The sequence below is a fragment of the Drosophila nasuta genome, chromosome 2L (assembly GCF_023558535.2).
Source record: "Drosophila nasuta strain 15112-1781.00 chromosome 2L, ASM2355853v1, whole genome shotgun sequence".
Taxonomy (NCBI): Eukaryota; Metazoa; Arthropoda; class Insecta; order Diptera; family Drosophilidae; genus Drosophila; species Drosophila nasuta.
In genome coordinates this window covers 6,891,081-6,918,835 of record NC_083455.1, presented here as the reverse complement: position 1 = coordinate 6,918,835, position 27,755 = coordinate 6,891,081, and the positions used below count along the sequence as shown (strand labels likewise).

General features: G+C 32.8%; 4 protein-coding genes across 6 annotated transcripts in view; 2 read left to right on the top strand and 2 right to left on the bottom strand.

Moving 5' to 3' along the window:
• The window catches only part of LOC132798833 (uncharacterized), an 84,167-nt gene that overhangs the window by 18,253 nt on the left and 38,159 nt on the right, over positions 1–27,755 (top strand). For all 3 annotated transcript variants that reach the window (XM_060810832.1, XM_060810824.1, XM_060810846.1), the window contains 2 exons: positions 10,311–10,407; positions 14,273–14,369. The gene's annotated coding sequence lies outside the window, so the exon portion shown is untranslated. The remainder of the gene's footprint in view (positions 1–10,310; positions 10,408–14,272; positions 14,370–27,755) is intronic.
• On the bottom strand, positions 221–1,387 carry LOC132798274 (uncharacterized). Its single transcript, XM_060810069.1, has one exon. It carries the CDS (start codon positions 1,192–1,194, stop codon positions 271–273), a length of 924 nt encoding a protein of 307 aa, XP_060666052.1. The 5' UTR covers positions 1,195–1,387; the 3' UTR covers positions 221–270.
• On the top strand, positions 1,317–2,085 carry LOC132798276 (uncharacterized; the record flags this gene model as incomplete). The annotated part of the gene is made up of 2 exons (XM_060810071.1): positions 1,317–1,650; positions 1,712–2,085. Coding segments are annotated over 2 exons (666 nt in total), but the record flags the coding sequence as incomplete, so codon positions are not given.
• LOC132798275 (uncharacterized) lies at positions 2,102–3,235 on the bottom strand. The gene is made up of 2 exons (XM_060810070.1): positions 2,683–3,235; positions 2,102–2,619 (listed from the first exon to the last, which is right to left on the bottom strand). Exons 1-2 carry the CDS (start codon positions 3,014–3,016, stop codon positions 2,102–2,104), a joined length of 852 nt encoding a protein of 283 aa, XP_060666053.1. The 5' UTR covers positions 3,017–3,235.

Below are 27,755 nucleotides of genomic sequence, written 5' to 3'. Positions count from 1 at the left end.
AAATAAAGTAAATTAATAGAATTTGGTTTCCTAATTATGGAAACCCTGTTAAATAAAAATAATGTAATCCGAAAAGAATTAAAAAAAAACTAAAATATACCGAATGGTATATTCATTTAAAATATACCAAAAATAATCAGCCAATAAAATTAATATCAACTGACATAAGATTCAACATATTTTAAGTACAGTTTTAGCAATAATAATAGAGCACATTAAATTACCATTTATTTACACGTTTTTATTTATTATTTGAAGATATTCCCAATCTTATACAAAATGCTGTCGATTGCTGTTATAGATGTAGTAGTAGCCACCATTTGAACGCAGTGAGACCGTATCTCTGGCCGACGAAGACATTGGAGTGGCATCAATTGGCACTCGGATGGGCGACGTTGTCAGGTTGATGGTGCGATAAAAGAAAGCAGTCAAGAAACTGGCACTGATCACAAACGCAATGAAGAAGCCGAGACAAAAAATGCAATCCCTGTTCACCTGCAAGCACAGACAGAAAGCTCCGGCAAACTCGCCCAAAGTGCGACAGATTCGTCCCATGAATGTGCGAGGCAGTGGACGTGCTGCGAAAGGGGAGGAGTTGGTGCCACTGATCGTGATAATGTGCTGTCTACGCTCACAGGGCGGGACTATTTCCGAATGTTGTGATTGAGGCTGGGGCACGGGTTGCTGTTGAATCCGTCGATCACTCTGAGGACGCATGGTGTCGCATCTTCTGGTATGAAGTAGTGGCATTGTCTGAGTTGCCAGCTCATTGTTTTGTGTTTGCTGCAGAGATGTGTCCGCTTTATCTCTGGCTTTCACCATTAACTCCTCAATTACCTCCAGATTGCGTGTGTAGCGTTCGAGAAGATGTAGAATGCGATGCAGTCGCTCATCGTCATAGCCTATGGGTGGCTTTGCCACAGATGTCAGTGTTGAGGAGCTGCCTTCGTTGAGGGGCCCAGGGTCTGGCAGTAAACTCTCGATCATTTCCTCAACCAAAGCCTTGGCTTCACTAAAATTCAGATGCTCCAATGCGTTCTGCAGACTATTGAGACTGGGCGCCAGCTCGATGGGCAGATCGGTTTCCGTTTCGCCCACTTGACCATCCAACAATTGAAGCACGTTCTCAACACTTGAACTCTGTTCTGGCTGCTGCTTCTCATCGTCTGGCGGTTTATTGTTGTCATTATCCATTGTTAATTTTGGATGTCAATTTTTCAGGCCTGAATTGAAAATCATTTTTATGCGATAAAGTATGACGTTCACATATCATTCAAAAAAATATGTTTATTTTATATCTTATCACATATTTGTGAACAAATTCTAAATTTCTCGCCATATGGCATTCAGGGGAGACGCAGTCTGCCATCGTAATTAACAGCCTAATAGCCGATTTAGTGCACGAGGCTATCGAAGAAAGGCTGTTGAGCAAAGATCCCATCAATCAAGGACCTTGCCAAAAGCTCTATGATATCTTGGGCATTGCGCCGTGCCACACAAATGATGAAGATATTGATGTTGATATTGAATGCACTATCAAAACTAGCAATACATTGATTCCAACTCTTGGTCAAATTCATCCTCAGAGCGATCATCAAGGTGAACAGCGATGTCAATGGCACAAGTGGTTGCTGCCTACATTGGCTGAAGGTGAATTTTGAGTTTGAAAAGAGAACTGATTTTCGTAATTATACTCCTCTTAAACTCACAGATAGTTCTGGAGATGAATTGGAGATTTACTTAAGAAGCGATAGTTGGACTAAGAATGTGTCGGATATTGCCTGCCAAACTGAGCAACCGCGTTTTCGAAAACGTTTACAACCATCTGCAGTAACTAATGATCATGCTCATTCACTTGAGAGAGCACCCTGTGAGATGAATCGCCAGACGATCTTTATTGATGGGGTGTCTGTCCAGACGCCCAATATACAAAGTCGACCGCCATTATCCGATCGCTTTTGCTATATGTTGACAGATTTTGCTTCGGCATTGTACTGCAGTCTCGCCATTATGTGTTGTTGTACCCCCAGTATGTTTCGATAAACTTCATTCAGGCAATCTAATATAGTTTTTAATACATTAGAATATATCAGACATGAATTCATATTGGCTTCCCCCGTACGCGAGCCAAAGTGCTCGTTGCATCGCCTCGGGGTGATAAACTTGAGCCCAAGAAGCTATAGTAATGGGATATTATCAGATATAGACACCACAGACACAAGACTACGAAGAGCACATATGTGAAATTCTCGCCCATCATAGCAAAACACGCAACCAAAGATCGCCAGGCCTCGACCGCAACTTGCCACATTCGCTGCCGCAATGGGGCACGCTGCAGCGCTGTTGCTGAACTAACCGATTCAACCTCAATGTGTAGGGTATGTTGATAAGGGGCACTCGTCATAAGATTCTCATTCCGCCTGTTTTGCATTATTTTTCCAGATTTTTCCAAAGCCATTAGCAATTGTCTCTTGTCGTCCTGGTCATGACTGACCTCATGACTGGAAGTCTGGCAAGCCGATTCCCGGGTCACTTTACAGGGTGTCGCCAGCAGTGTGCTATTTGAAAGCTGCATGCGATTAAGACTCACAGTGGCGCGCAAAAGCTCGCTGCTATTACCTGTGTATCAGACAAATTCTGGTTAGTACAACACTACTGTGTTTTTTTGCATCTCTCTCTTACGCTCTAGTTGCGTGTGCTCCTTTGTAAACTTTTCAGATTGGGTTCGCTTGAGCTTGGACTGTGGTTTGTAAGGCATCTGTTCGTTCGACATGATCCTTGAGTAATTCTCGAAGAGACTAAGCAGCTCAACAAATCGATCGGTGATGTGTTTGTGACTCTCTTGAACATCTGCCAAAAACTTGGGTGGACTCAAGTCGCTCGGCTGCTCTGGCTTCTTGATGTTCCAGCCAATGTTCTTGGCATTTGCATTCGATTTACAGTCATTGCCCTCAATGTCGACCACCACAGCAGCAGCGCTGTCGCTGCTATTCTCCGGCATCTCTGTCACTGGCATTTCGTCTAGTTGGATTAATGATGGTTAATCTCGCTGAAGAGTCTGTTGGCTATATAGTTGCCCGCAATTTTCGTATTTATGTGCGTGTGTGTGTGCTCAATGCAAGTATGAAAGTGATGGTAAAAATCGAAGTCGAGCTTCAGTGTTGTCGAGTATTGTTTGTGTGTATATGTTTGCTGTTGTATCTGTCGTATTTTCATTTCTGTCATTTGATAATTTGAAATTGTTGCCTGTCGTCTGTCGTCTGAGTTTAACCCTAAGTCAGTTCCATTCGCCTAGTGGATAATTTTGTGCGCTAAATTAAGCAATTTCCCGAAACCGTCTGCACGCTTCTCAAACTCGAACTCAACATCAAAATTGCAACTGACCAATGGGCAACCAACGAAGCACTCGACCACTCAACCACTTGACCACTCCGTTGTTCGAGCTATCTACCGGCTTCACTCTAATACGACAATTATAACGGTCTGCTGAACTAATATTATTTTGCATATCTGCATTTTGGGCAGCAACTTTAAAGTAAAACGTTTTGACATTCCAAATTGATGTGTATTTATTCGAGAAGGCAAATTATTTTTTGTTAATTTCAGCATGTTTTCCTGGTCTTATATTTTCATGATTTTTCAAACATCCAAAGGTGAATTAAAAATTCGCAACATTTGTGTAGCATACTTTTTGGGGCTTCGTTTTTATCTGCCTTTAAGCAATAACTTTATTTTATTTATGTATTTCAAGTTGACACATTTTTGTAAAATTTTTTGTTACAAATCTGAATTTAAATTGAGTCGTAAAAAACCAGGAAATCCAAATGCACTTTTAATTATTCATTGGCCCAGTAGAAACATAACTAAATCATTGAATTTCTTGTAGTCATGCTCAAGGGCATTTCCATTTCGGTTTTAACACATTCTGACACCTGCCACAAACAGAGGCATCTACTGGTCTGGCCAAATGGCTGCAGCTGTGTGTTGTTGTTTCCGCTGCTGATGTTGTTTTTTGTTATGTGTATCTTTTGCTTTGGCCATTGATAATAATATTTAAAGGGCTTAAGTGAGCTGAAGATTTATATTTGTTGCCCATTGGCTAAAATCTCCCTTCAGGACAGCTACCCAACAACAACAACAACGACGTCGACGATGAGGACAAAAAACCAACAAACACAATTTATTGATTTTGTCGCACATAGTACATCAAGTGTGTGTGTGTTTGTGTGTGTGGCAAGTGTGTTTGTGCAACGAGGATGCTGTTGCCAGGCATCGCCATTACCATCGTCTGCCCTGCACAGGGCACTGGGCCCAACAGGCAGCCAACGCCTGCGCCTGATTCGTCTGCCAGTTGATTGCTGTTTGTGTGTCTGAAGGTGCTGAAGCAAAACAACTCAGCCCGAAGCCTCCTCCCCAGTCTGCCCCCAGACCATGCCCCACACCCCAATGATTCTGTTTTAAATTTTACATTTAAATTGCACATTTGTTGCATACCCTACAGCAGCAGCTGCACACTTTTGTGGACTATAATATTTATGGTACTATGTTGCGAACGTTGTGCGAGTTGCAGAATAGACACATTTCCATTCTGCTGGGAATTCTTACAGTTTTGAAATGAAGGCTCCATTATTTCTGCAATATCTTACATTCTGATACCTTTGCTAGTATTATATTGATTATAAACTTTTCTTCTATCAATTTAAATGTTTTAGAATGATTTTTTTAATTTCCAAGAAGGTAATAACAATAAGAAAAGTGTTTGTGAAAACAATTGAAATAGAAAGTTCCCAATGGCTTCTTTGGGGATAGTTGAATTTCAAGTGTAATTGCTTAAAACTTATAGTATTATATTTACTTGCTATATTCTTATTTTCGCTTAGTTCAATATACATCTACAGTGTGTGTAGAACTATTTGAATATCTTCTCAATTTATTTATTCAAATAAATAGTTATAATTAACTTTGGCTTGCGATTAGAATTAAACTGTATTTTGAAAATCTGTTCAGAGAATGATTAAGTATTACATTTCCATCCTCAGTTGTTAGTTGGGATGAAATTAATACATTTGTATCTATGCGTATAATAGTTTATCCAAAATGCTGACCTTATTGCACACTAAAACTACTTAAGCCACAGTTACGCCTTTAATTTATGAGGTGTTGCTGATTATGCTTAGCGAAGAACATAAATATAACTGGCTTGCTCGACCCTTAACTGGCCCTGCAGAGGCGGCTAAGCGTTTGCCAAAAATTCTTGGTGATGGTCTCCGCCTCTTGTGCCGAGAGATTCTGAGAAGCGGACCCATAAATATTATTTGTTTAGATATATTTATGTGCTCTTACATATATACTTGGCTTAATGCTTGTTTGATTCCTATTACTCGACTCGCTCGTTTATCATCGCCTGCTGCAAGTTTGGTATCTGTCTCATGCGATTGTTCCAAAGTTTAGCAAGTCGAGCGCCCAGCATGCATTCAATTAAGTTATGCCACGATTTCCAAAATTTTATCATGATTATCATTATTATTATTGCCACAATTTGGCAAAGCAATGGCACAACTGATTATGAGAAACGATTTAGTGCATATACATATATGAGAAATTCAATTAAAATTTGGCTTTAAAATTAAAAAAAAAAAAAATAAAAACTGCGGAGGAATTAAACAATTTACCATTTGAAAAACCTAATTGACAGCAAAATTGAATAATTGAATTGATAATAAAACAAGTATTTGAGCGGTATTATCGATAGAATACACTAAAAAAATATACAAAAAATACTGAAATATACCAAATGCAAATCAGGAATCATGAGGACTGCAATTCTTTTATAAGTTCCAAATCTAAAACAAATTTGTATTTGCTTGCAACAATAACAAATGTTGTCAATATCTCTTAAAGTCTATGATATTAAGGTGTAAGATAAGGTGTAAGGTATAATCTCAGCAAAAAACATACATATATACTTTGTGCGGTTGGTTGGTACTTTGTGTGGACCCAAATTAATTACGTATACGTCACGATTACGAATTTAACCACAGCCTTGGCAAAAGTTAATAAACTCTGAAACTCCGGTTAATATATTCTATAACGGAATGTAAATGCATGCATATTGAAATATCGTATATAGCTTTAGCTTTTTATATGTTTATGTGTGCCACATTCAGGGTTTTCCAAGTTTAGTCATCGTAAGTAGTTTCTTGTGTGCCATCGACTCATAATATTTGAACAGCAAGTTCGAGTATATTTAGATAAGATATATGTATTTTCTCGTGTTGACTTTCTGCCACACCCATGACACATTCCGTCTAATTTCTTATACTTACATGCATGTGTGTGTGTGTGTGTGTGTGTGTTTATGTTACTCTCTGTCTGTGTGTTCATGTCAGAATCGCTTACACCTGCCAGAGTCGTCAAAACATTGTCAGAGCGTTTGCCACTTGTCTATAGACAAGGTAAAAGGTAAGTGAAATATCCGCTATTCCCTCAATTCCTGCTCCTCTTTGCACTTCAGCTCCCGTCCATTGAGAGTTACCTGGCAATCAGTAGCTACCAGCTACCTCTACCTCGGCTTTGACTGCCTAGATGGCCACTTGGGCGCCGTCGCTTGCTCCTTTCCTGCTGTTAGTTGACATTTAATGGCATTTGACACTCTGCACGGCGTGTCCGCAAGACAAAGGAAAAAACATCAGGTGCAAATAGCGAAAAGTAGAAAAAAATAGATAACTGGAAGGAAGTGTATTTCAAATTTAAGTTTTCACGATTCTCTGTTATCCATTATGCATCTGAGAATAAAATGTATAAAAAAGTGTCAACAACTATTTATATTTACTTTATGAACTTTACAAAATATTTCGAATAAGCACGATACTCGTATGTTTAACTAAGTGTTTGCTAAATGTAAGGCGCATAGTTTTAAAACCATGAAGTTTAATTTCCGTATCCCTTTTAATGTTTTGGTTTTTCTTGCCAGGGTACAGTATAATTTTTGGTCCAGTGTATACGGCTAATGGAAATATGAGCAGACCTACAAAAAAAAAGAAAGAAAATCAATAACAACAGCAAAGTCAAAGACGTGGTCCATCCTAATGAAGTTGTTGTTGTAGCATCCTTCGAACGGATGCTGGAGCAAGAACAACTAGCATGCACTTAATGCTCTTGTTTGCTTAACTTTATTTGATGTCCTTGCGTTGATGCTGTTGGATGTTGGATGTTGTTACTGTACTTGTACTCGTTATGCTATTTGTTTTCTACGACAACGTTGTTTACAAATGAACGCCCGTAACCATGAGGATCTCTGGCAGCACTGGGAGCTAACAGGAGCTGCGCCAGGACCCGCGTATGTTGACCACTTGCACGCACAGTTACAGCGAGAGAGAGAGAGAGAATGAGAAAGGGAGAGATTGAAACGAGTAGCAAGAGGTTGGTTAATGCATTTAGCGGTGCTTGAGAGTACTCGTAATATACGTGGCCTGAAGCCCTTGTCCGCTTTGGTCCCATCCTTTCCTTTCCCTTCCCTGTGGTGCGGTCAAATTGTAGCCACATCGCATATTCGTATATTTTTCTCGGTGTATACTTCGAAATACCAACGTCACGCAGCAGGCAGCAGGCTGTGTCCTGTGGGCAACAGGATGTGGGGTTAGTTGCAGTTGGCCAAGGGATCAAAACGTCTGAGGCACTTCACATTGCATGTATTTTTAATTAATTGCATGCCCGAGTCAAGTCGACGCGCTTCGAATTTACCAACCAACAAAACTGACCCATTCAGGCCTGACTCCCCCTTTTCTACTCTCTTCTCTTCTCCTTTCACTTGCCTTCTACACCTTGCGTCACTTATACATATATATTTTTAATATGTTCATGTTGTGCAGATACTCTTTGTTGGAAACCAACTACCCCGTTTTGTAGACTCATAATGGAGTTAAGATTGATTGAATTATGCTCGTTATTTATTAATGAAAGAATTATGCAATTTTTGTAAACACTCTTGTTAATCTTTTGTGTTTATTGTGCAATTATTTTGCGATTTATTTTTCTACTAAAAATTGATTTTATTATTGGTCAAAAGGAAAACTTTGTTAATATATCAATTGTACTACATTATTGTCAAAGGAATGATTAATTTTTTTACTCGCTCTTTTTAAATAATCATTTTCAATTGCTCACCGACGTGTATGCGTCACTTAATAAACTTTGACGTCTTAAATTTCTTATCAAGTATGACGTAAAGATTTTTTAAGCTTTGAAATTATCTAATATAATATATACGCAAATGATCTTTGAACTTTGTGTATGATTTGTTTAATGTCGGCATCAATTGATAAGCCTCAATTAGACCGTATAACGATCATTTGCTGAACGAGTCACGTTTTTAAAAACAAGTTGGACTTGACTTATAAATACTCTATTATATGAAAAAGAAAGGAAACTTCCATTCGAAATGCTTCTTTGCTGAACTCAAAAGCTAAATGTGCTTGCTTTGTATTCAATTGTATTATTAATTAGTATTTAAAATATCAAAATCATAGAGATGATTTTTTTATTCATTGCGTTCCATTTACCATAGCGTATACGTGAGTCGGTGACTATTACATTTTCATTTTCATTTATTGCTCTGGCATGAGACTTGACCGCAAGCCAATGCCGTTTGCGTCACCGCAGTCGGTACATCATTTGCGGTTAATTGTAATTAAAGCTCAGTGGCTTGCTTCAGTGCACACATGCACCCACACTCAATTTGCTTGGCATTCGCTCAATGTTCTTACATTCCACTCCTTTGCACTCGATTCACTCAGACGAAGCAGTCGCTTTTGATTGTGTCATAAGCAAAGCAAACTATTCTGAAACGATATGAAACATTTTACAAAGCATTTATTGAGCCAAACCTCGGTTAACCAAATTTTCAGTTAATATAAACAATAAAAAGCCTTCTAGCGAGAACTAAAATGCCAGAGAATAATGACGGAATATCTTATCGCAACAAAATACCCAATTCCAATTCTCAGAATGCAATCGTCAATCGCTTACGCACAACCGGCCAGCGACAAATTATGGATTTCACCTCAACCCAGGAATTAAAGATAAGGGCAGGCGATGTTCGAATGGCTCGCATGCAAATCAGCCTCGCTAAGCTACGTCAAGAAATGGAGCAGTCCATGAAGCTTGTCGATCAGCTCTGTCAAGAGGCTCGTTTGGATGCGCATAACGCCATCAAATAATAGAGAACGACTCATTTGTATCGCTTACTTGCAAAATATAAGTTTTATTTGGTCGCGTTATTATTAATTATTAATACATATACATACATAATTAATACATATATAAGTAAAGATCTGTTTTTTAGTTTTATTTATATTTAAAGGGTTTTGGTTTGATTGTGAGGCGAGCTTTTTATGAAATCTTTATTAATTCTCTCCTTTGCAAATAATGTTAGTCATAATCTTGGCTAATGTATTTTAATATAAAACTCATTATTTTATTTTGCTTATGCTTACTTACAATTCAATGACATCAGCAATAAACCCTGCATATTAAGTGAAACTGCGATCTTAATTAAGATGATGACTTCATTCACATCAATTTGCCTGTTTATATATATGGAAACTTGTTTACGGTATAATGTGCATTATTTTAATTTGAACATTTAATTACTAGATTCAATGTCAATTGCTCATATATACATATATACATTTCTATATCCGCTTTGTGTCGGCAGTAAATGTATGTAACAGGCAGAAGGAGGCATCTCCGAGCCCTACTATAGCAATGACTTTTGAAAATTTGGTTGCGATCAGATAAGAATTGTCTAAATTACTTTTTCTTGCTCTGGCTGACTATGTGGTTTATTTTGCACTCTGTAGTATATTGTAAAGGCAGTACCATATCGATATACCAAATATGGGCTTCTATATATTTTTGTATTTTTCAGTATATTAATATGGTATTTTTTTCGAATATGGTTTTATTGAAAATGAGTAGCTGGTATCTCACAGTCGAGCTTTCTTCCTTGTTTTGAATAGAATTATTACTCAAATTAAATTTGATTTGAAATAGTATAAAATAAAAGGAAAGCATAATATAAGAAGTATACCAATTGATTTTTAAATTGTATAGAAATAATATTGTAGTAAAAAAAAAAACAATCAAAAAAAAAAACATAATAAAAATGTACAATTGCAAACTAATTTTTATAATCAAAGACTTTGTGAGTTCGAGAGACTTATATGTCATAGCTATCTCCATTTAAAGAATACATATGACTTTCGAATTAATATAAAAGTTTCTTGTTTTTTGTTTATTGTCACCTGCAGTTGTGTCGACACTCGAATCCGCCGAACAGCACTGCCATGCTCGGAGTCAACCAGTCGGAATAGACGCACGAAGAGTCTCCTCAAACAGTAGAGACAGGTAAGTGAGTGCGCTGCACTCATATATTAATAACTTATGGGGAGTGGGTGATGGCTTGATTTAAATTAAAAATTTATTGCATACATTTTTGCGCGCTGCCATTGCATATAAAATAAATACTCACTCACTCACACGCACACTTTTACACACAGTTGCACACTTGCACACAACTAGACTCTTATATTTGCGTGTGTGTGTGTATGTATAAATTAAATTGTTGTGCGCCCAGGGGCGAACAACCGCCGACATGGCATGCCATGAACTCCAATTTAAACCATCAACTTACGGGTTGAGGGTTACACAGCTTGCAACACGGTGGCACCACGTTGCTCTGTTTGGGGGACGGAGAGAGGGAGGGAATATGCAATGGGGGGATCCACCACTTCAGCAACCGTTTTTGATTACGCGCGTGTTTTCGCGTGCAACTAAATTAGCGCACCTGTAATCAAGTTTATTCACAACAGCAGAAAACAAAAAACAAGTAAAATAGAAATTTAACCGAATTTATAATACTCTTCGCCAGACCGGAGATCTTTATAAATGGCTAGATATCATAATTCAATCTTAGATTGTGATCATTTTTTAATTTGACAGAGTTAACATCAAAAGCTGCAAAATTAAAACAGCACAACTTTCCAAAAATTCTTCCGTGAAAAAATATACTATCATTCCAAAACTCTTATTACTTAAAGGGTAACCTAAATTATATATTATTAAATATATATTTATATACATTTATTTTTATTTATTTTATTACATATATTTATATTCTAATAAAACGAATAAAAATATTTATTCTTTTCAAATTTGTAATTGTTTTCTTTTTTCGAAAAATAAAATTTTTCTCGGCAAGCGATAGGAACTGGTATCATAATCATATTGAACCATTACCAGCGAAGCAATTATACACATTCAGTATGCAAAAATCACACAACTCCCAGCGAGACTATTAAAAGTGTTAACAACGATGCTAGCATGCCCTTTATAAGAGCCGAAGTAAACGGTTTGAAATGTCAACAGAAAGTAGCGTAAAATAATGCAAACATGCAATGCCTCTATAAATCATACAAACTTGTTCGCCCCTTCGAGCTTCGAAGTGCAGTGTTGCAAAAGGAATGTAAATGCGATATTCTCATGTTTAAATGGGCTGAAAAGTGTGCTTTAAAATTGTGCTACCCAAAAAAATTAAATAGCTTGCGTATGATGTCAAATCGATTTAAAATCTTTCAGGTGATCTAAATTTGGATTTAAAATAAACAATGGGTAAAAATTTAGTGGTAAAGAAAAAATATAATACGCTTGGGAAATTCTCACTTAAAAAATTATCAACGAAAGTGCGACATTCTGCAGTAAAATTTAGTGCCGCTTTTGCGTTAGATTAATATATATTAGCTATATCCGATTGAGCCTTCACTTTTTGGACACCCGACCAATACAAGTCACGTACGACACTGCTCGCTTATTGTAGAAAAACGTCGCATTTGTTATAAAAGTTATTTCAGGCATATAGGCAGGCACTATTTTCGTATCCATTGTAAATCCATTTATAAAATATGTATAGTTCTGCAAAGAAAAATGTGAAAGTTATTAGAACTGTTTACAAATTGTATTCTTTTCGGTTTTTTTAACCTTCTTAAAAGGGCAGTTTAGTGGAAAGTTTGACACACTTCGCAGTCCCACAAGAACTAATTGAAGCAAGTTTTGACTGTAAACCATATGCAAGGCAGCGCAATAGTCCATATCTAATGACAAATAGTTGACAAATTTTTTATTATATTCGACACCCACAATGTAGTGTCCATTCAAGTTTTTTATTTCTTCAGAAAATATAAGATCCCCATATATTGCGGAAATATTTTTCGATGTCCGGTTGATATGACATTGAATTTGTAATATTTCAGGCCATTGGTTAACACACTCCAATTTGGTAAACTCTATAGATTTTTTATCTGTTGATAAATGTATGGTAATTAGGTCAATTTAAATTATTTTTTATTTATCGACTTTATATTTAAACTTACAGGAAACTTACCTTTATTCCCTTGGAAATTAAAAAAATATTGAATAACGTAGCTATCAAAAAAACGGACACAATTCGAGCAACCATGATTAATGTATGTCATAAACTGATCGCCTATTACTATATGTTATAATAATTATAATTTGATCTAATAAAGTAGTTCATGCTAATGTAAATCTTTTTTTAATAGGTTTCTGCTTGCAATATTTAAAAGCATTTTAAAACTTACTGTTAAATTAACGTTTGGGTCTTTTTCAACTTCATTTAACAGTTTATAACTACTTTCGTAAAGTTCAAATTAATCACTAATGTTAAATATTAAATTAACTTTTTGGAATAAAATCATTTTAAATAAAGAGTTCAGTCATTGATCAATAAATATATACATAGATAATAAAACAAAACCTAGCGGAACATATTCTTATTATATAGTATTCTACTAGAATAGAATTGGATTAAGCCTAATCCGATTAGTTTGGCCCTTAATCACTTTAAATTCTCCGCAACTCTTTCAAATTTAAGTAGTTATATCATTATTGACAGTAATATATTTCACATATAGTACAGGAAAATTCGGAAAAATATGTTTATAAAAAATTGACAATTTAAATAGCACCCAATCGAACAGATATGTACTTACTACATATTAAGAATACTCAAGGTCAAATATTTTACAAAGAAACTGAGAAATAAATTATATTTAGAGTTGAATTTATTAAAATTAGATAGTTTTTTTTCAATTTCATAGGAATAATTCAAATTTTGTTTTGTTTGTTGATATAAATCTATTAAATTTTAACGTGAATATGGATATTGTAGTTGTTTCGTAGATTAGTCCAATTTATTAATATTCTCTCATATTTATTTCTTCCTTAATTCACTATAAATATTAACTTCACTAAGAGGGCGTAGATTGACATTGAGTTCGGCGTTTAAAAAAAACGATATTTCGGGAAAATAACTTGGTAATAGTTTTGTATTAAATGTAAAGCCATTGAAGTAATATAGTTTATTCTGAAAAAATAGTTATAATAAATACAAATATCAGCAATAAACCCTGCATATTAAGTGAAACTGCGATCTTAATTAAGATGATGACTTCATTCACATCAATTTGCCTGTTTATATATATGGAAACTTGTTTACGGTATAATGTGCATTATTTTAATTTGAACATTTAATTACTAGATTCAATGTCAATTGCTCATATATACATATATACATTTCTATATCCGCTTTGTGTCGGCAGTAAATGTATGTAACAGGCAGAAGGAGGCATCTCCGAGCCCTACTATAGCAATGACTTTTGAAAATTTGGTTGCGATCAGATAAGAATTGTCTAAATTACTTTTTCTTGCTCTGGCTGACTATGTGGTTTATTTTGCACTCTGTAGTATATTGTAAAGGCAGTACCATATCGATATACCAAATATGGGCTTCTATATATTTTTGTATTTTTTCAGTATATTAATATGGTATTTTTTTCGAATATGGTTTTATTGAAAATGAGTAGCTGGTATCTCACAGTCGAGCTTTCTTCCTTGTTTTGAATAGAATTATTACTCAAATTAAATTTGATTTGAAATAGTATAAAATAAAAGGAAAGCATAATATAAGAAGTATACCAATTGATTTTTAAATTGTATAGAAATAATATTGTAGTAAAAAAAAAAACAATCAAAAAAAAAAACATAATAAAAATGTACAATTGCAAACTAATTTTTATAATCAAAGACTTTGTGAGTTCGAGAGACTTATATGTCATAGCTATCTCCATTTAAAGAATACATATGACTTTCGAATTAATATAAAAGTTTCTTGTTTTTTGTTTATTGTCACCTGCAGTTGTGTCGACACTCGAATCCGCCGAACAGCACTGCCATGCTCGGAGTCAACCAGTCGGAATAGACGCACGAAGAGTCTCCTCAAACAGTAGAGACAGGTAAGTGAGTGCGCTGCACTCATATATTAATAACTTATGGGGAGTGGGTGATGGCTTGATTTAAATTAAAAATTTATTGCATACATTTTTGCGCGCTGCCATTGCATATAAAATAAATACTCACTCACTCACACGCACACTTTTACACACAGTTGCACACTTGCACACAACTAGACTCTTATATTTGCGTGTGTGTGTGTATGTATAAATTAAATTGTTGTGCGCCCAGGGGCGAACAACCGCCGACATGGCATGCCATGAACTCCAATTTAAACCATCAACTTACGGGTTGAGGGTTACACAGCTTGCAACACGGTGGCACCACGTTGCTCTGTTTGGGGGACGGAGAGAGGGAGGGAATATGCAATGGGGGGATCCACCACTTCAGCAACCGTTTTTGATTACGCGCGTGTTTTCGCGTGCAACTAAATTAGCGCACCTGTAATCAAGTTTATTCACAACAGCAGAAAACAAAAAAAAAACAAGTAAAATAGAAATTTAACCGAATTTATAATACTCTTCGCCAGACCGGAGATCTTTATAAATGGCTAGATATCATAATTCAATCTTAGATTGTGATCATTTTTTAATTTGACAGAGTTAACATCAAAAGCTGCAAAATTAAAAACAGCACAACTTTCCAAAAAATTCTTCCGTGAAAAAAATATACTATCATTCCAAAACTCTTATTACTTAAAGGGTAACCTAAATTATATATTATTAAATATATATTTATATACATTTATTTTTATTTATTTTATTACATATATTTATATTCTAATAAAACGAATAAAAATATTTATTCTTTTCAAATTTGTAATTGTTTTCTTTTTTTCGAAAAAATAAAATTTTTCTCGGCAAGCGATAGGAACTGGTATCATAATCATATTGAACCATTACCAGCGAAGCAATTATACACATTCAGTATGCAAAAATCACACAACTCCCAGCGAGACTATTAAAAGTGTTAACAACGATGCTAGCATGCCCTTTATAAGAGCCGAAGTAAACGGTTTGAAATGTCAACAGAAAGTAGCGTAAAATAATGCAAACATGCAATGCCTCTATAAATCATACAAACTTGTTCGCCCCTTCGAGCTTCGAAGTGCAGTGTTGCAAAAGGAATGTAAATGCGATATTCTCATGTTTAAATGGGCTGAAAAGTGTGCTTTAAAATTGTGCTACCCAAAAAAATTAAATAGCTTGCGTATGATGTCAAATCGATTTAAAATCTTTCAGGTGATCTAAATTTGGATTTAAAATAAACAATGGGTAAAAATTTAGTGGTAAAGAAAAAATATAATACGCTTGGGAAATTCTCACTTAAAAAATTATCAACGAAAGTGCGACATTCTGCAGTAAAATTTAGTGCCGCTTTTGCGTTAGATTAATATATATTAGCTATATCCGATTGAGCCTTCACTTTTTGGACACCCGACCAATACAAGTCACGTACGACACTGCTCGCTTATTGTAGAAAAACGTCGCATTTGTTATAAAAGTTATTTCAGGCATATAGGCAGGCACTATTTTCGTATCCATTGTAAATCCATTTATAAAATATGTATAGTTCTGCAAAGAAAAATGTGAAAGTTATTAGAACTGTTTACAAATTGTATTCTTTTCGGTTTTTTTAACCTTCTTAAAAGGGCAGTTTAGTGGAAAGTTTGACACACTTCGCAGTCCCACAAGAACTAATTGAAGCAAGTTTTGACTGTAAACCATATGCAAGGCAGCGCAATAGTCCATATCTAATGACAAATAGTTGACAAATTTTTTTATTATATTCGACACCCACAATGTAGTGTCCATTCAAGTTTTTTATTTCTTCAGAAAATATAAGATCCCCATATATTGCGGAAATATTTTTCGATGTCCGGTTGATATGACATTGAATTTGTAATATTTCAGGCCATTGGTTAACACACTCCAATTTGGTAAACTCTATAGATTTTTTTATCTGTTGATAAATGTATGGTAATTAGGTCAATTTAAATTATTTTTTTATTTATCGACTTTATATTTAAACTTACAGGAAACTTACCTTTATTCCCTTGGAAATTAAAAAAATATTGAATAACGTAGCTATCAAAAAAACGGACACAATTCGAGCAACCATGATTAATGTATGTCATAAACTGATCGCCTATTACTATATGTTATAATAATTATAATTTGATCTAATAAAGTAGTTCATGCTAATGTAAATCTTTTTTTTAATAGGTTTCTGCTTGCAATATTTAAAAGCATTTTAAAACTTACTGTTAAATTAACGTTTGGGTCTTTTTCAACTTCATTTAACAGTTTATAACTACTTTCGTAAAGTTCAAATTAATCACTAATGTTAAATATTAAATTAACTTTTTGGAATAAAATCATTTTAAATAAAGAGTTCAGTCATTGATCAATAAATATATACATAGATAATAAAACAAAACCTAGCGGAACATATTCTTATTATATAGTATTCTACTAGAATAGAATTGGATTAAGCCTAATCCGATTAGTTTGGCCCTTAATCACTTTAAATTCTCCGCAACTCTTTCAAATTTAAGTAGTTATATCATTATTGACAGTAATATATTTCACATATAGTACAGGAAAATTCGGAAAAATATGTTTATAAAAAATTGACAATTTAAATAGCACCCAATCGAACAGATATGTACTTACTACATATTAAGAATACTCAAGGTCAAATATTTTACAAAGAAACTGAGAAATAAATTATATTTAGAGTTGAATTTATTAAAATTAGATAGTTTTTTTTCAATTTCATAGGAATAATTCAAATTTTGTTTTGTTTGTTGATATAAATCTATTAAATTTTAACGTGAATATGGATATTGTAGTTGTTTCGTAGATTAGTCCAATTTATTAATATTCTCTCATATTTATTTCTTCCTTAATTCACTATAAATATTAACTTCACTAAGAGGGCGTAGATTGACATTGAGTTCGGCGTTTAAAAAAAACGATATTTCGGGAAAATAACTTGGTAATAGTTTTGTATTAAATGTAAAGCCATTGAAGTAATATAGTTTATTCTGAAAAAATAGTTATAATAAATACAAATAATTAATAATAAACAATCCTTTATTAATGGACAGTCCAATGAACTTAGTCTATCAACAACAATCCTCGTAACAACATCTTTGTATAGCCTCTAAAATCAAGAGTAACGTAATTAATATACTTGTCAGTATATTTAAGTCTTAAACTAAAAGTTCCTGTAAATTGAAGTACATCTTCAGAGAACTTTACATCTGCATATACAGCAGATTGCTTGAAGTCCGATTTATAATATAGCTATGTATATTCCAAAAGCCCTGGATTCTTATTATCAACATTCATCTTAGTAAATTCGAATCGTAATATTTTTCGTTGTAAAGATAACTTAATCATGGTATAAATGTTGTCTCAATGGTAAAGGAAATCACTTTCTTATTAAGTCATATCGATTTTTAATCATCCAGGTGATTTAAAGTAGGATTTAAAATAAACAACGGAAAAATTTTATTGGTAAAGAAAAAATATAATATCCTTGGGAAATTTTCACTTAAAAATTGATCAACTAAAATGCAATATTCTGCAGCAACCTTAAGTGCAGCGTTTGCATATATCATATATGTATATCCGATTGAGAACTTACTTTTTGTACACCCGACCCATACAAGTCGCGTAGAAAAATGATCGTTTGTTGTAGAAAAACGTCGCATTTGTTATAAATGATATTTCAGGCATATAGGCAGGCACTTTTTTCATATCCATTGTAAAGCCATTTATAAAATATGTGTAGTTCTGAAAAGAAAAATGCGAAAGGCATTAAAACTGTTTACAAATTGTATTATTATATATTTTTGGTACCTTCTTTAAAGGACAGTTAAATGGAAAGTTTGCTACACTTCGCAGTCCTACAACAACTAATTGAAGCCAGTTTTGACTATAAGCCATATGCAAAGCAGCGCAATAGTCCACATCTATTGACAAATAGTTGAAAACCTTTTGATTATATTCGACACCCACAATGTAGTGTCCATCCATGTTTTTTATTTCTTCAGAAAATATGGCATCTGCATATATTGCGGAAATATTTTTCGATGTGCGGTTGATATGACATTGAATTTGTAATATTTCAGGCCATTGATTCACACAATCAAATTTGGTAAACTCAATAATTGTTTTTGTCTGTAGAGAAATGTATGGTATTTTAGTCAATATAAATTATTTTTTTATTTCCCGACTTTATATTTAAACTTACAGGAAACTTACCTTCATTCCCTGAGAAATTAAAAAAATATTGAATAACGTAGCTATCAAAAAAACGGACACTATTCGAGCAACCATGTTTATTGTATAATATGTCATAAACTGATCGCCTATTAATATATAATAATCTTACTTTGATCTAATAAAGTACTTCATGCTAATGTAAATCTTTTTTTAATAGGTTTCTGCTTGCAATATTTAAAAGCATTTTAAAACTTATTGTAATTTAAACGTTTGGGTCTTTTTCAACTTCATTTAACAGTTTATAACTAAATTCGTAAAGTTAAAATTAATCAGTAATGTTAAATATTAAAGTAACTTTATGGAATAAAAATAATCATTTTAAATAAAGAGTTCAGTCATTGCTCAATCAATATATAGATTACAGAAAACCTAGAATTGGATTTAGCCTAATCCTATTAGTTTGTCCCTTGCTCAATTGCCAGTTTATATTTAGTTTGTTCTTTTCATACAAAATTTCAGTTTATTTATCACTCATAAGTCATTTTAAATTCTCCGCAACTCTTTAAATTTAAGTAGTTATATCGGTATTGACAGTAATATATTTCACATATACTATGATACAGTAAAACTCAGAAAAATATGTTTCATAAAAAATGTACAATTTAAATAGCGCCTAATCGAACAGATATGTACTTACAACATACTTAGAATACTCAAGGTCAAATTCCTTATGTAGAAAATAAGAAATAAATTATATTTGGAGTAGAATTTATTAAAAGTAGATTGTTTTTCCAATTTCATAGGAGTAATTCAAATTTTGTTTTATTTCTTGAAATATTAAATATTACCGTGAATATGGATATTGTAGAAGAGTCTATTTTATTAATATTATCTCTTATTTACTTTTTCCTTAATTCACCATAAATGGTAACTTCACTAAGAGGGCGTAGATTGGCATTGAGTTTGGCGTTTAACGCAAACGATATTTCGGGAAAATAACTTGGTAATTGTTTTGCATTAAATGTAAAGCCATTGAAGTAATATAGTTTATTCTGAAAAAATAGTTATAATAAATACAAATAATTTATTGTACATATACCTTTATTAATGGGCAGTCCAATGGATAGTTGGAAACAGCGCGTAATCCATCAACAACAATCTTCGTAACAAAATCTTTGTATAGCAACTGCAATGCCTTACAGTAGTCCAAATCAAGAGTGATGTAATTTATATACTTCTCAGTATATTTAAGTCTCAAACTAAAAGTCCCTGTAAAATTAAGCACATCTTCAGAAAATTTTACATCTGCGTATACAGCAGATGTATTGCTTGAAGTCCTATTTATAATATAGCTGTATTCCAAAAGCTCTGGATTCTTATTATCAACCCATCTTAGTAAATTCCAATCGTAATATTTTTTTGCTGACAAAGATAAATCAATCATGGAATAATTGCTCTCATAAGATAAAAGTGGGATCCAAGTGTGATCAAATTTTGACGTACCTTCGCTCCCTGCGTCACCAGAAACAAATTATATATGAAAATCACCGCGATTTGTGTTTTCATGCTTAAAGTTCGTAACAAACTGACATTTGATTCAAAAAATATAATTATCTTTCCTCTAATAAAGTACTTTTTTTGTTAAACAGTTATCTATATTAAGTTACAATTTAACATTATCAATAATTTAGTAATTCCACGAGCTTTTTCCAACCTCATTTATTACCCTCAAGAGACAAGAATAGTTACTCCACAAGTAAGAAAGTTACAGTCGAGTGTGCTCGACTGTGAGATACCCGCTACCCATTTTTAATAAAGGCAAAATATTGCGGTATCATTTTTAAAATATACCGAAAATACTAAAAAAATACTAAAAATATACCAAATGGTATGTTTGGTATATCGATATAGTACACCATTCAAAATATACCATAAACGGCACAATGTACCAGATTGTCGGCCAAAGCAACTCAGACCCTAGTAAGTAGGCGTTTTTGCCCATACAAAAGTATTTCTTTAATATCTTCCACAATATCTGATCGCAACCAAATTTTCAGGAATCATAACTACTACAGTAATTATTGTATATACCAAAATTCGTAGCTCTAGCTTTAAAATTACACTTGTTATTAAATTTTTTTGATTTGCGGGGGCGGAAGTGGGCGTGGCGAAAATTTGAAACAAACTTGATCTGCGTGCACACATAACAAATGCTGTCGAAAATTATAGCTCAATCTCTTATAGTCTCTGAGATCTAGGTGTTCATACGGACGGACGGACGGACGGACAGACAGACAGACGGACATGGCTATATCGTCTCGGCTGTTGAATATATATACTTTATAGGGTCGGAGATGCCTCCTTCTACCTGTTACATACATTTCCTGCCGGCACAAAGTTATAATACCCTTCTACCCTATGGGTAGCGGGTATAAAAATCAGGGATGGTTGGTTATTCGGTGGATAACATCTTTCTACATAAAAAGAAACATTTCTGTATCGTTAAACTGTATCGTATAACAGTTATCTGTTAAACTGTAGAATTATAAGTTTGGGTCGGCAGGAAATATATCTAGAAGGAAGCTTTACCGAATATATATATATATATATATATATATTTTTGGAACATTATTTGTTATTATTACAATCAGATCTCAGATTTTCTCCACGACTACCTCTGTGCACGCAAATGATTGGAAAGTATTTTTTCATCAACAATATAAAAAGCGCTTTGTCAAACAGATATATATGTATGTATATCATTTGTACTTTTGAAAATTTCTAAGGTCAAACCATTCACGTGGAAGATATTTATTAGTGCAATTTATTTAAATTATTTATTTTCAAGTCCTTAGAAATCATTAAAATTTTGTTTATGTACATTTGTTATATTCTCTTGTGGATATGCATACATGTTATAGCTATTTTGTAAAATATTAAATTGCAATATTATTAGTTTTTATTTAATTCTTCTTTAGATCACCATAAATTTTAACTTCACTTAAAGGCCGAAGATTGGCATTGAATTTGCAATGTAGGGCAAACGATATTTCGGGAAAATAACTTGGAAGTACTTTTGTATTAAATGTAAAACCATTGAAGTAATACAGTTTATTCTAAAAAAAAAAACGAAATTTATCTTTATGAAATACAAATAGTTGCTTTTAAACTTACTTTTAATAATGGGCAGTCCAAAGGATAATTGGAAATAGCGCGTACTCCATCAGCAATAGCCTTCATAAGCAAGTCTTTGTATAGCAACTGCAATGCCTTACAGTAGTCTAAATCAAGAGTGATATAGTTAATATACTTGTCAGTATATTTTAGTCTCAAACTAAAAGTCCCTGTAAATTTATGCACATCTTCAGAGAACTTCATATTTGAATATATAACAGAAATGTTATTTGAAGTCCGATTAATAATATAGTTATATTCGAAAAGCTCTGTATTCTTATTATCAAAACTCATCTTTGTAAATTGCAACTGTAATATTTTGCGCTGTCAAAGATCATTTATTTTTATTAAGGTCAAATTCTCGATAAAATGAAAATGATAATCAAATGATTGCATACCTTTGCTCCTTGCGCAACCAGACACAAATTAAATATGAAAAACACCGCGATTTGAGGGTTCATGTTTAAAGTCTGCGGCAAACTGTTATTTGATTTAACAAAACTCAATTATTTTTAGACTAATTAGGTACTTTTTTTGTTGAACAGTAATCTCTATTAAATTACAATTTATATTTGCTAATAATAGTTATTTTAGGTGCTTTTTCTAATGAACACATATGTATATATCTCAAAAACAATAAAAGATACGGCAAAATTTTCACTTGTTATTTTTATACCCACAAGAGATTTATTTTAGATTTTTTCTACGCATGCAAATAATGTGGTATTATTAAGACGATTGCAGACTGCAGATGAACGCAGATCTTGTTTTTTTTTTAATTTTGTTGTAGCTTAAAAATTATACGATATAAGAACTTCACTGTATACATACTTTATTTATGAGCTAAGTAAGGAATGCTCCACAAAAATACAAAATGGTTCACAGAAGCCATTATGCCAGTGAGATCAGCGAGACAGGGTTCTTCAGTTATGTCTTGACTTCGGTTCTCTACCGCCATTGAAGCAAAATTTCTATACCTTTTTTTATTTACCTTCTCTTAAGCTCTCCAAAAATTTGAGCTTCCATTAGAGGACGTTGATTGGCATTAAATTTGGTATGTAACGCAAAAGATATTTCAGGAAAATACCTTGGTACTACTTTTGTATTAAACGTAAAGCCATTGAAATAATATAGTTCATTCTAGAAAAAAAAAAAATCGGTATAATAAATATATATAGTTGCCAATAAACTTACTTTTAATAATGGGCAGTCCAAAGGATAATTGGAAATAGCGCGTATTCCATCAGCAATACCCTTCATTACAAAGTCTTTATACAGAAACTGCAATCCCTTACAGTAGTCTAAGTCAAGAGTGATATAGTTGATATACTTTTCAGTATATTTTAGTCCCAAACTAAAAGTCCCTGTTAATTTAAGCACATCTGCAGAGAACTTGAAATCGGCGTATATCGCAGAAATGTTATTTGAAGTCCGATTTATTTTATAGGTAAAGTCCATAAGTTCTGGAGACTTATTATCAATATTCATCTTAGTAAACTCCAACAGAAATCTCTTGTTCTGGCAAAGAGATCTTATGTTAGTATGTAGTTATGGTATAAATAATTTTCCAAGAAATAGTTCAATCATTTAATTGCTATTTGTAGGTATCAATCAGGCTGTAACATACCTTCGCTCCCTGTGTAACTAAAATACAATTAAATATGAAAACAACCGCGATTTGTGTGTTCATGTTTAACTTCCGTAACAAACTGATTCAAAACACATAATTATCGTTAGTATAATAGTAATAAAGTACTTTTTATTTTTACAGCAATCTATATTAAGATAAATTTACAATTATCAACAAATAATTTTAAAAGTTAATTTCCAAGCCCATTAATATTTCTATAGCTGAAACATTAGTTTATCAAAAATCTGGTAACTGCGCTGATGTTCGATTTTTGCTTCGAGGCTTTATCTTGGTCAAATCTTAAGCCCGAAGCACATTTATTTTGCTTCTTTTTTGTTCAGCAGGGTCAATCATGATACTTTTACCACTGTATTTTACTATTAGTGTTACCTATTTTCAAACACTACAGTCCCCGTTGGCCTCAGTGAATATTATATTCGGTACAGTTCGGCCTTATCTGTCACCCGGCTTATGCAAAATTTTATAATTGCCAATAAGTAAGTCATATATTCATATTTTTTATTTTTTGTTTTAGAGCCTTTTCAATACAATTTAGAATTATATTTCTACTTTCTATATTCTTGTGAATGTGAATAAAGTAGTAATTCAAGAATTTACAATATCTATTATCTATGTATGAACATCTGATATGTATCATAGTTCCCGAATTTATTTGCATTATGTGACAAATGTTTTGAACGATTCGCATAATTTTGACACCAAATGTGGTTTTAATTCTATAGTTTGTTGAAAGGAAATTTAATTCTATTATCTTACTTCCTCCGAATCTTTCCTAAAACATGAACCTTTAGAATAAGACGGCTATTGTTAATATATGTTGCATTTGCCGCAAATGTTAACGGTGGAAAATAGCTTGGCATGAGGTTTGTGTTGATTGTGAACCCATTTATATAATACATTATATTCTGCAAATATAGAAACACTTTTATAAAATTTTATATGAATAATAATTAAAAGTACTACCTTTTTTATCGGGCATTCCAAGGGGTAATTAGAAACGGAACGGATCTCCTTAGCTATCATCTGTATTACATATTGGGTATATGGGCTTTGCATTGCGTCACAGTAGTCAATGTCAATAGTGATATAATTAATAAACTTGTCAGTGTATTTCATACTTATACTGAAAGTACCAGTTAATTTTTTGACGTCTTCGGTAACTGTGAAGTTACAATAGACAGCAGACTTATTCGATTTTTGATTTATTTGGTACTGAATGTTAACCAACTCTGGAAGAAGATTTTCTGCTTCTATTTTTACAAATTCTGCTACTATTTCACGCTGTCAATAAATAGAACGATTAATAATTAACAATCGAATGTATTTTGTACAGATTTCAATTCAAAGATTCATAAATAGTTAACTTACTTTTAATCCCTGAGTAAACGAAATAGAGTTGTAGAGAAGCAGAAGCAGCAAAACAAACAAAGTTGTAACGTACATGTTAAGCGCCTTTAATAAACTATTTTGTTATTTAAGCATAATAAAGTTACTTTTAAATGCAGATTAATGAATATTATTTTGTCATTTTAAAAAACCCATTGGTATCAAAAATGAAATTGAGCAAATCAGGCATTAATTTATATATACTATAGGCACTCAAAACGATTTTTAATTTGAATAGCGAAATTAAAAGCTTAAAAACGAATTTTTAAATGCAGTTCCCTTAATACCCGCTACCCATAGGGTAAAAGGGTAATTTAGCTTTGTGCCCACAGAAAATATACGTAACAGACAGAAGAAGGCATTTCCGACCCCATAAAGAAAACATGAGTTGTTGTTTTTCTATGCAGATCAAGTCAATTTTAGATTTCTACTACCATTAATTATAATATATTTAGTATATACATATGTAGGTATAATTTATTATTCTTACAAAATTCGTATCTGTTCTCAACCTAATTTTCAATTTATATGCTCTGTAGTTATTATAGTAGGTACCAATAATGTGGGCTCTAGCTTTAACTATTGTTCTTTGATTTTTTTTTGGGGCCTGAAAAAAATATGAAACATACTAGAACGTGCAAAAGTAACAAGTGCTGTTGAAAATATATCTCTATCTCTTATAGTCTCTGATATTCAGACAGACGTTCGGACTATACCGTTTCGGCTGATGATACTGATCAAGAATATAAGCCATAAATGATTCATTCAATGAACTTTTATTTAATTCTCTGGTAAATGTCGCATGCGACCACCTTTACAGTTAAAAAAAAAAAAACATAAACTAAAACATTTTTAAAAATAAGTGAAGGTTATTTTTAAAGCTTTGGAAAAGCACAATTTTTAGAGCTAAGATTGATTTAGAAACTTGTTCTGTTTTACGATAAAATATATAAATTCGTTCATTTTTTGGTCTTGCGTACGAATTTGTTAATTTTTGCAATTATCAGAACAGAAAGAAGATTCCCAAAACCATTCTTAGTTCTAATTAAAGTACTTATCTGGAGCTATAAAAATAACCTTTTCTTAATTTTAAAATTGTTTCAGGTTATGTTTATTTTGTTAACTGAAAAGATGGTCGTACGCGACATCCGTCAGAGAATTACGCATATGTTGTCTATACTTAGTTTTTAATTAATATCGAATGCTCAATAATAAACTATTTAAAAAAATTGGCGACAGAAAGATCTAAATATTATATATCAACTCTTTCAATAGTATTGAACAAAAAAGTCAAATAGCAAAATTAATATATTATATAATATTAATATCTTTTTATTATCTTTTGACCGATCATTTAATTTGACAATTCTTCTACTACGACTTTTGGTTTGTATGTCCTAACACAAATTCAGCATTTATAAATGAGTCATTAAATTAATATTAATTTTAATGAAAAATTACAGTACAATTTCAAACTCAAAACTGCTCGCTTATTGAAAAAAATAGTTGCATTTGATAAATTAGGCATATAAAAAGGAATTATTTTCGGGACCATTGTAAAACCATTCACAAAATATCTGTAATTCTGCAAAGAAAAATGAGAAAATTAAAATATACTCTTTAAATTAAATTTGTTTCCTTACCTTTTTGAAAGGACAATTATGTGGAAAATTAGACACACTTCGAAGTCCGATATATAGTATGAATTCCTAGCTAAACTAATATTTTGCAGTAATCATTGTTAAGCTAAAAAAATCAAATGAAATGCAAATAAAACATTTTAATTAATATTATTATTAAATGTACAAAGTCTTAGTACACAATTCTTCCATGCGTCACTACACGAAAAGCCTTTTTCTTATATATTACACATTCTGTTATAGTCAGAAAACTTCCTTCGGGTACAAAGTTGGGAAAATCCTCTTCGTCCAAATACCAGTTTTGAAGAGTGTAATTATGATGCTAGAGTAATCAATAAGAAGTCTTAGTAACCTGATGATCAATTCCAAATACTCACAGCTCTCAAGGGGCATTTAAATGATCCATCCGTATGTTTTTTTAAAGCTCTTAGAGAATATAGCGAATAGATTATTTTTATGAATCATCGATAAAAATCGGCAAGCATCCATTGTTAGATTGTACAGCCTTCGCCTCTCATTATTGACTTTCCAGAAGTCCAATACTGTATTCACATCAATTTTATTAACATTTTTTTTTAATATAAAATAAGCATTAATTATGCTTCGATTGTTTTTTTGAACCAGTGTTGAGCTGATCTCATCTATGAGATCAGGTGCCCAAAATTTAATGTCGACTACATCTAATATTAAATGAAATCGTCGTTTCTCTGACGAAACTATGATTAGGAAAAACAGCAACCGATTCCAAACTGCCATGAAGAGACCTGAACTTCAACTACATTTCGTGAAATTGGAAATCATATTTCAAATAAATTCTTTGAAATTGCGACAATTATGCAGATATCATAAATACATACAATTGAATATGATTATTCGTAGATATTAGTTATTGAATTTCTAAATAATGCCTCAATTATGTGTATTTCAATAGCGCGTTATCTGACGATAATATTTTTCGCTAGCTGTTTTTTTTTGTTGTCCATTGAAATTTATAATATTCCCTTAAATTTGCACTCGGGCACACAATTAAGAAATGATTTAACTTCAAAAATCCTATTTTTAAGTGTATAATTGTAGTTCTGAAGATTGAAACAAAATTCAATAGATATTTTTATATAACACTCACCGGCTTTATAAGACAGAAAATATCTGATGAGATGTTACTCCTAACCGTTTTTAAAAATACATTAAGCAATAGACTCTTATGAGTGCCTTCCAGGAACTTACAACCATCGAATCGAGCATTAAAAATCATAGGAAGTAGGAGCCACAGATAAATAAAACTTGTCATGGCCAAAAGTC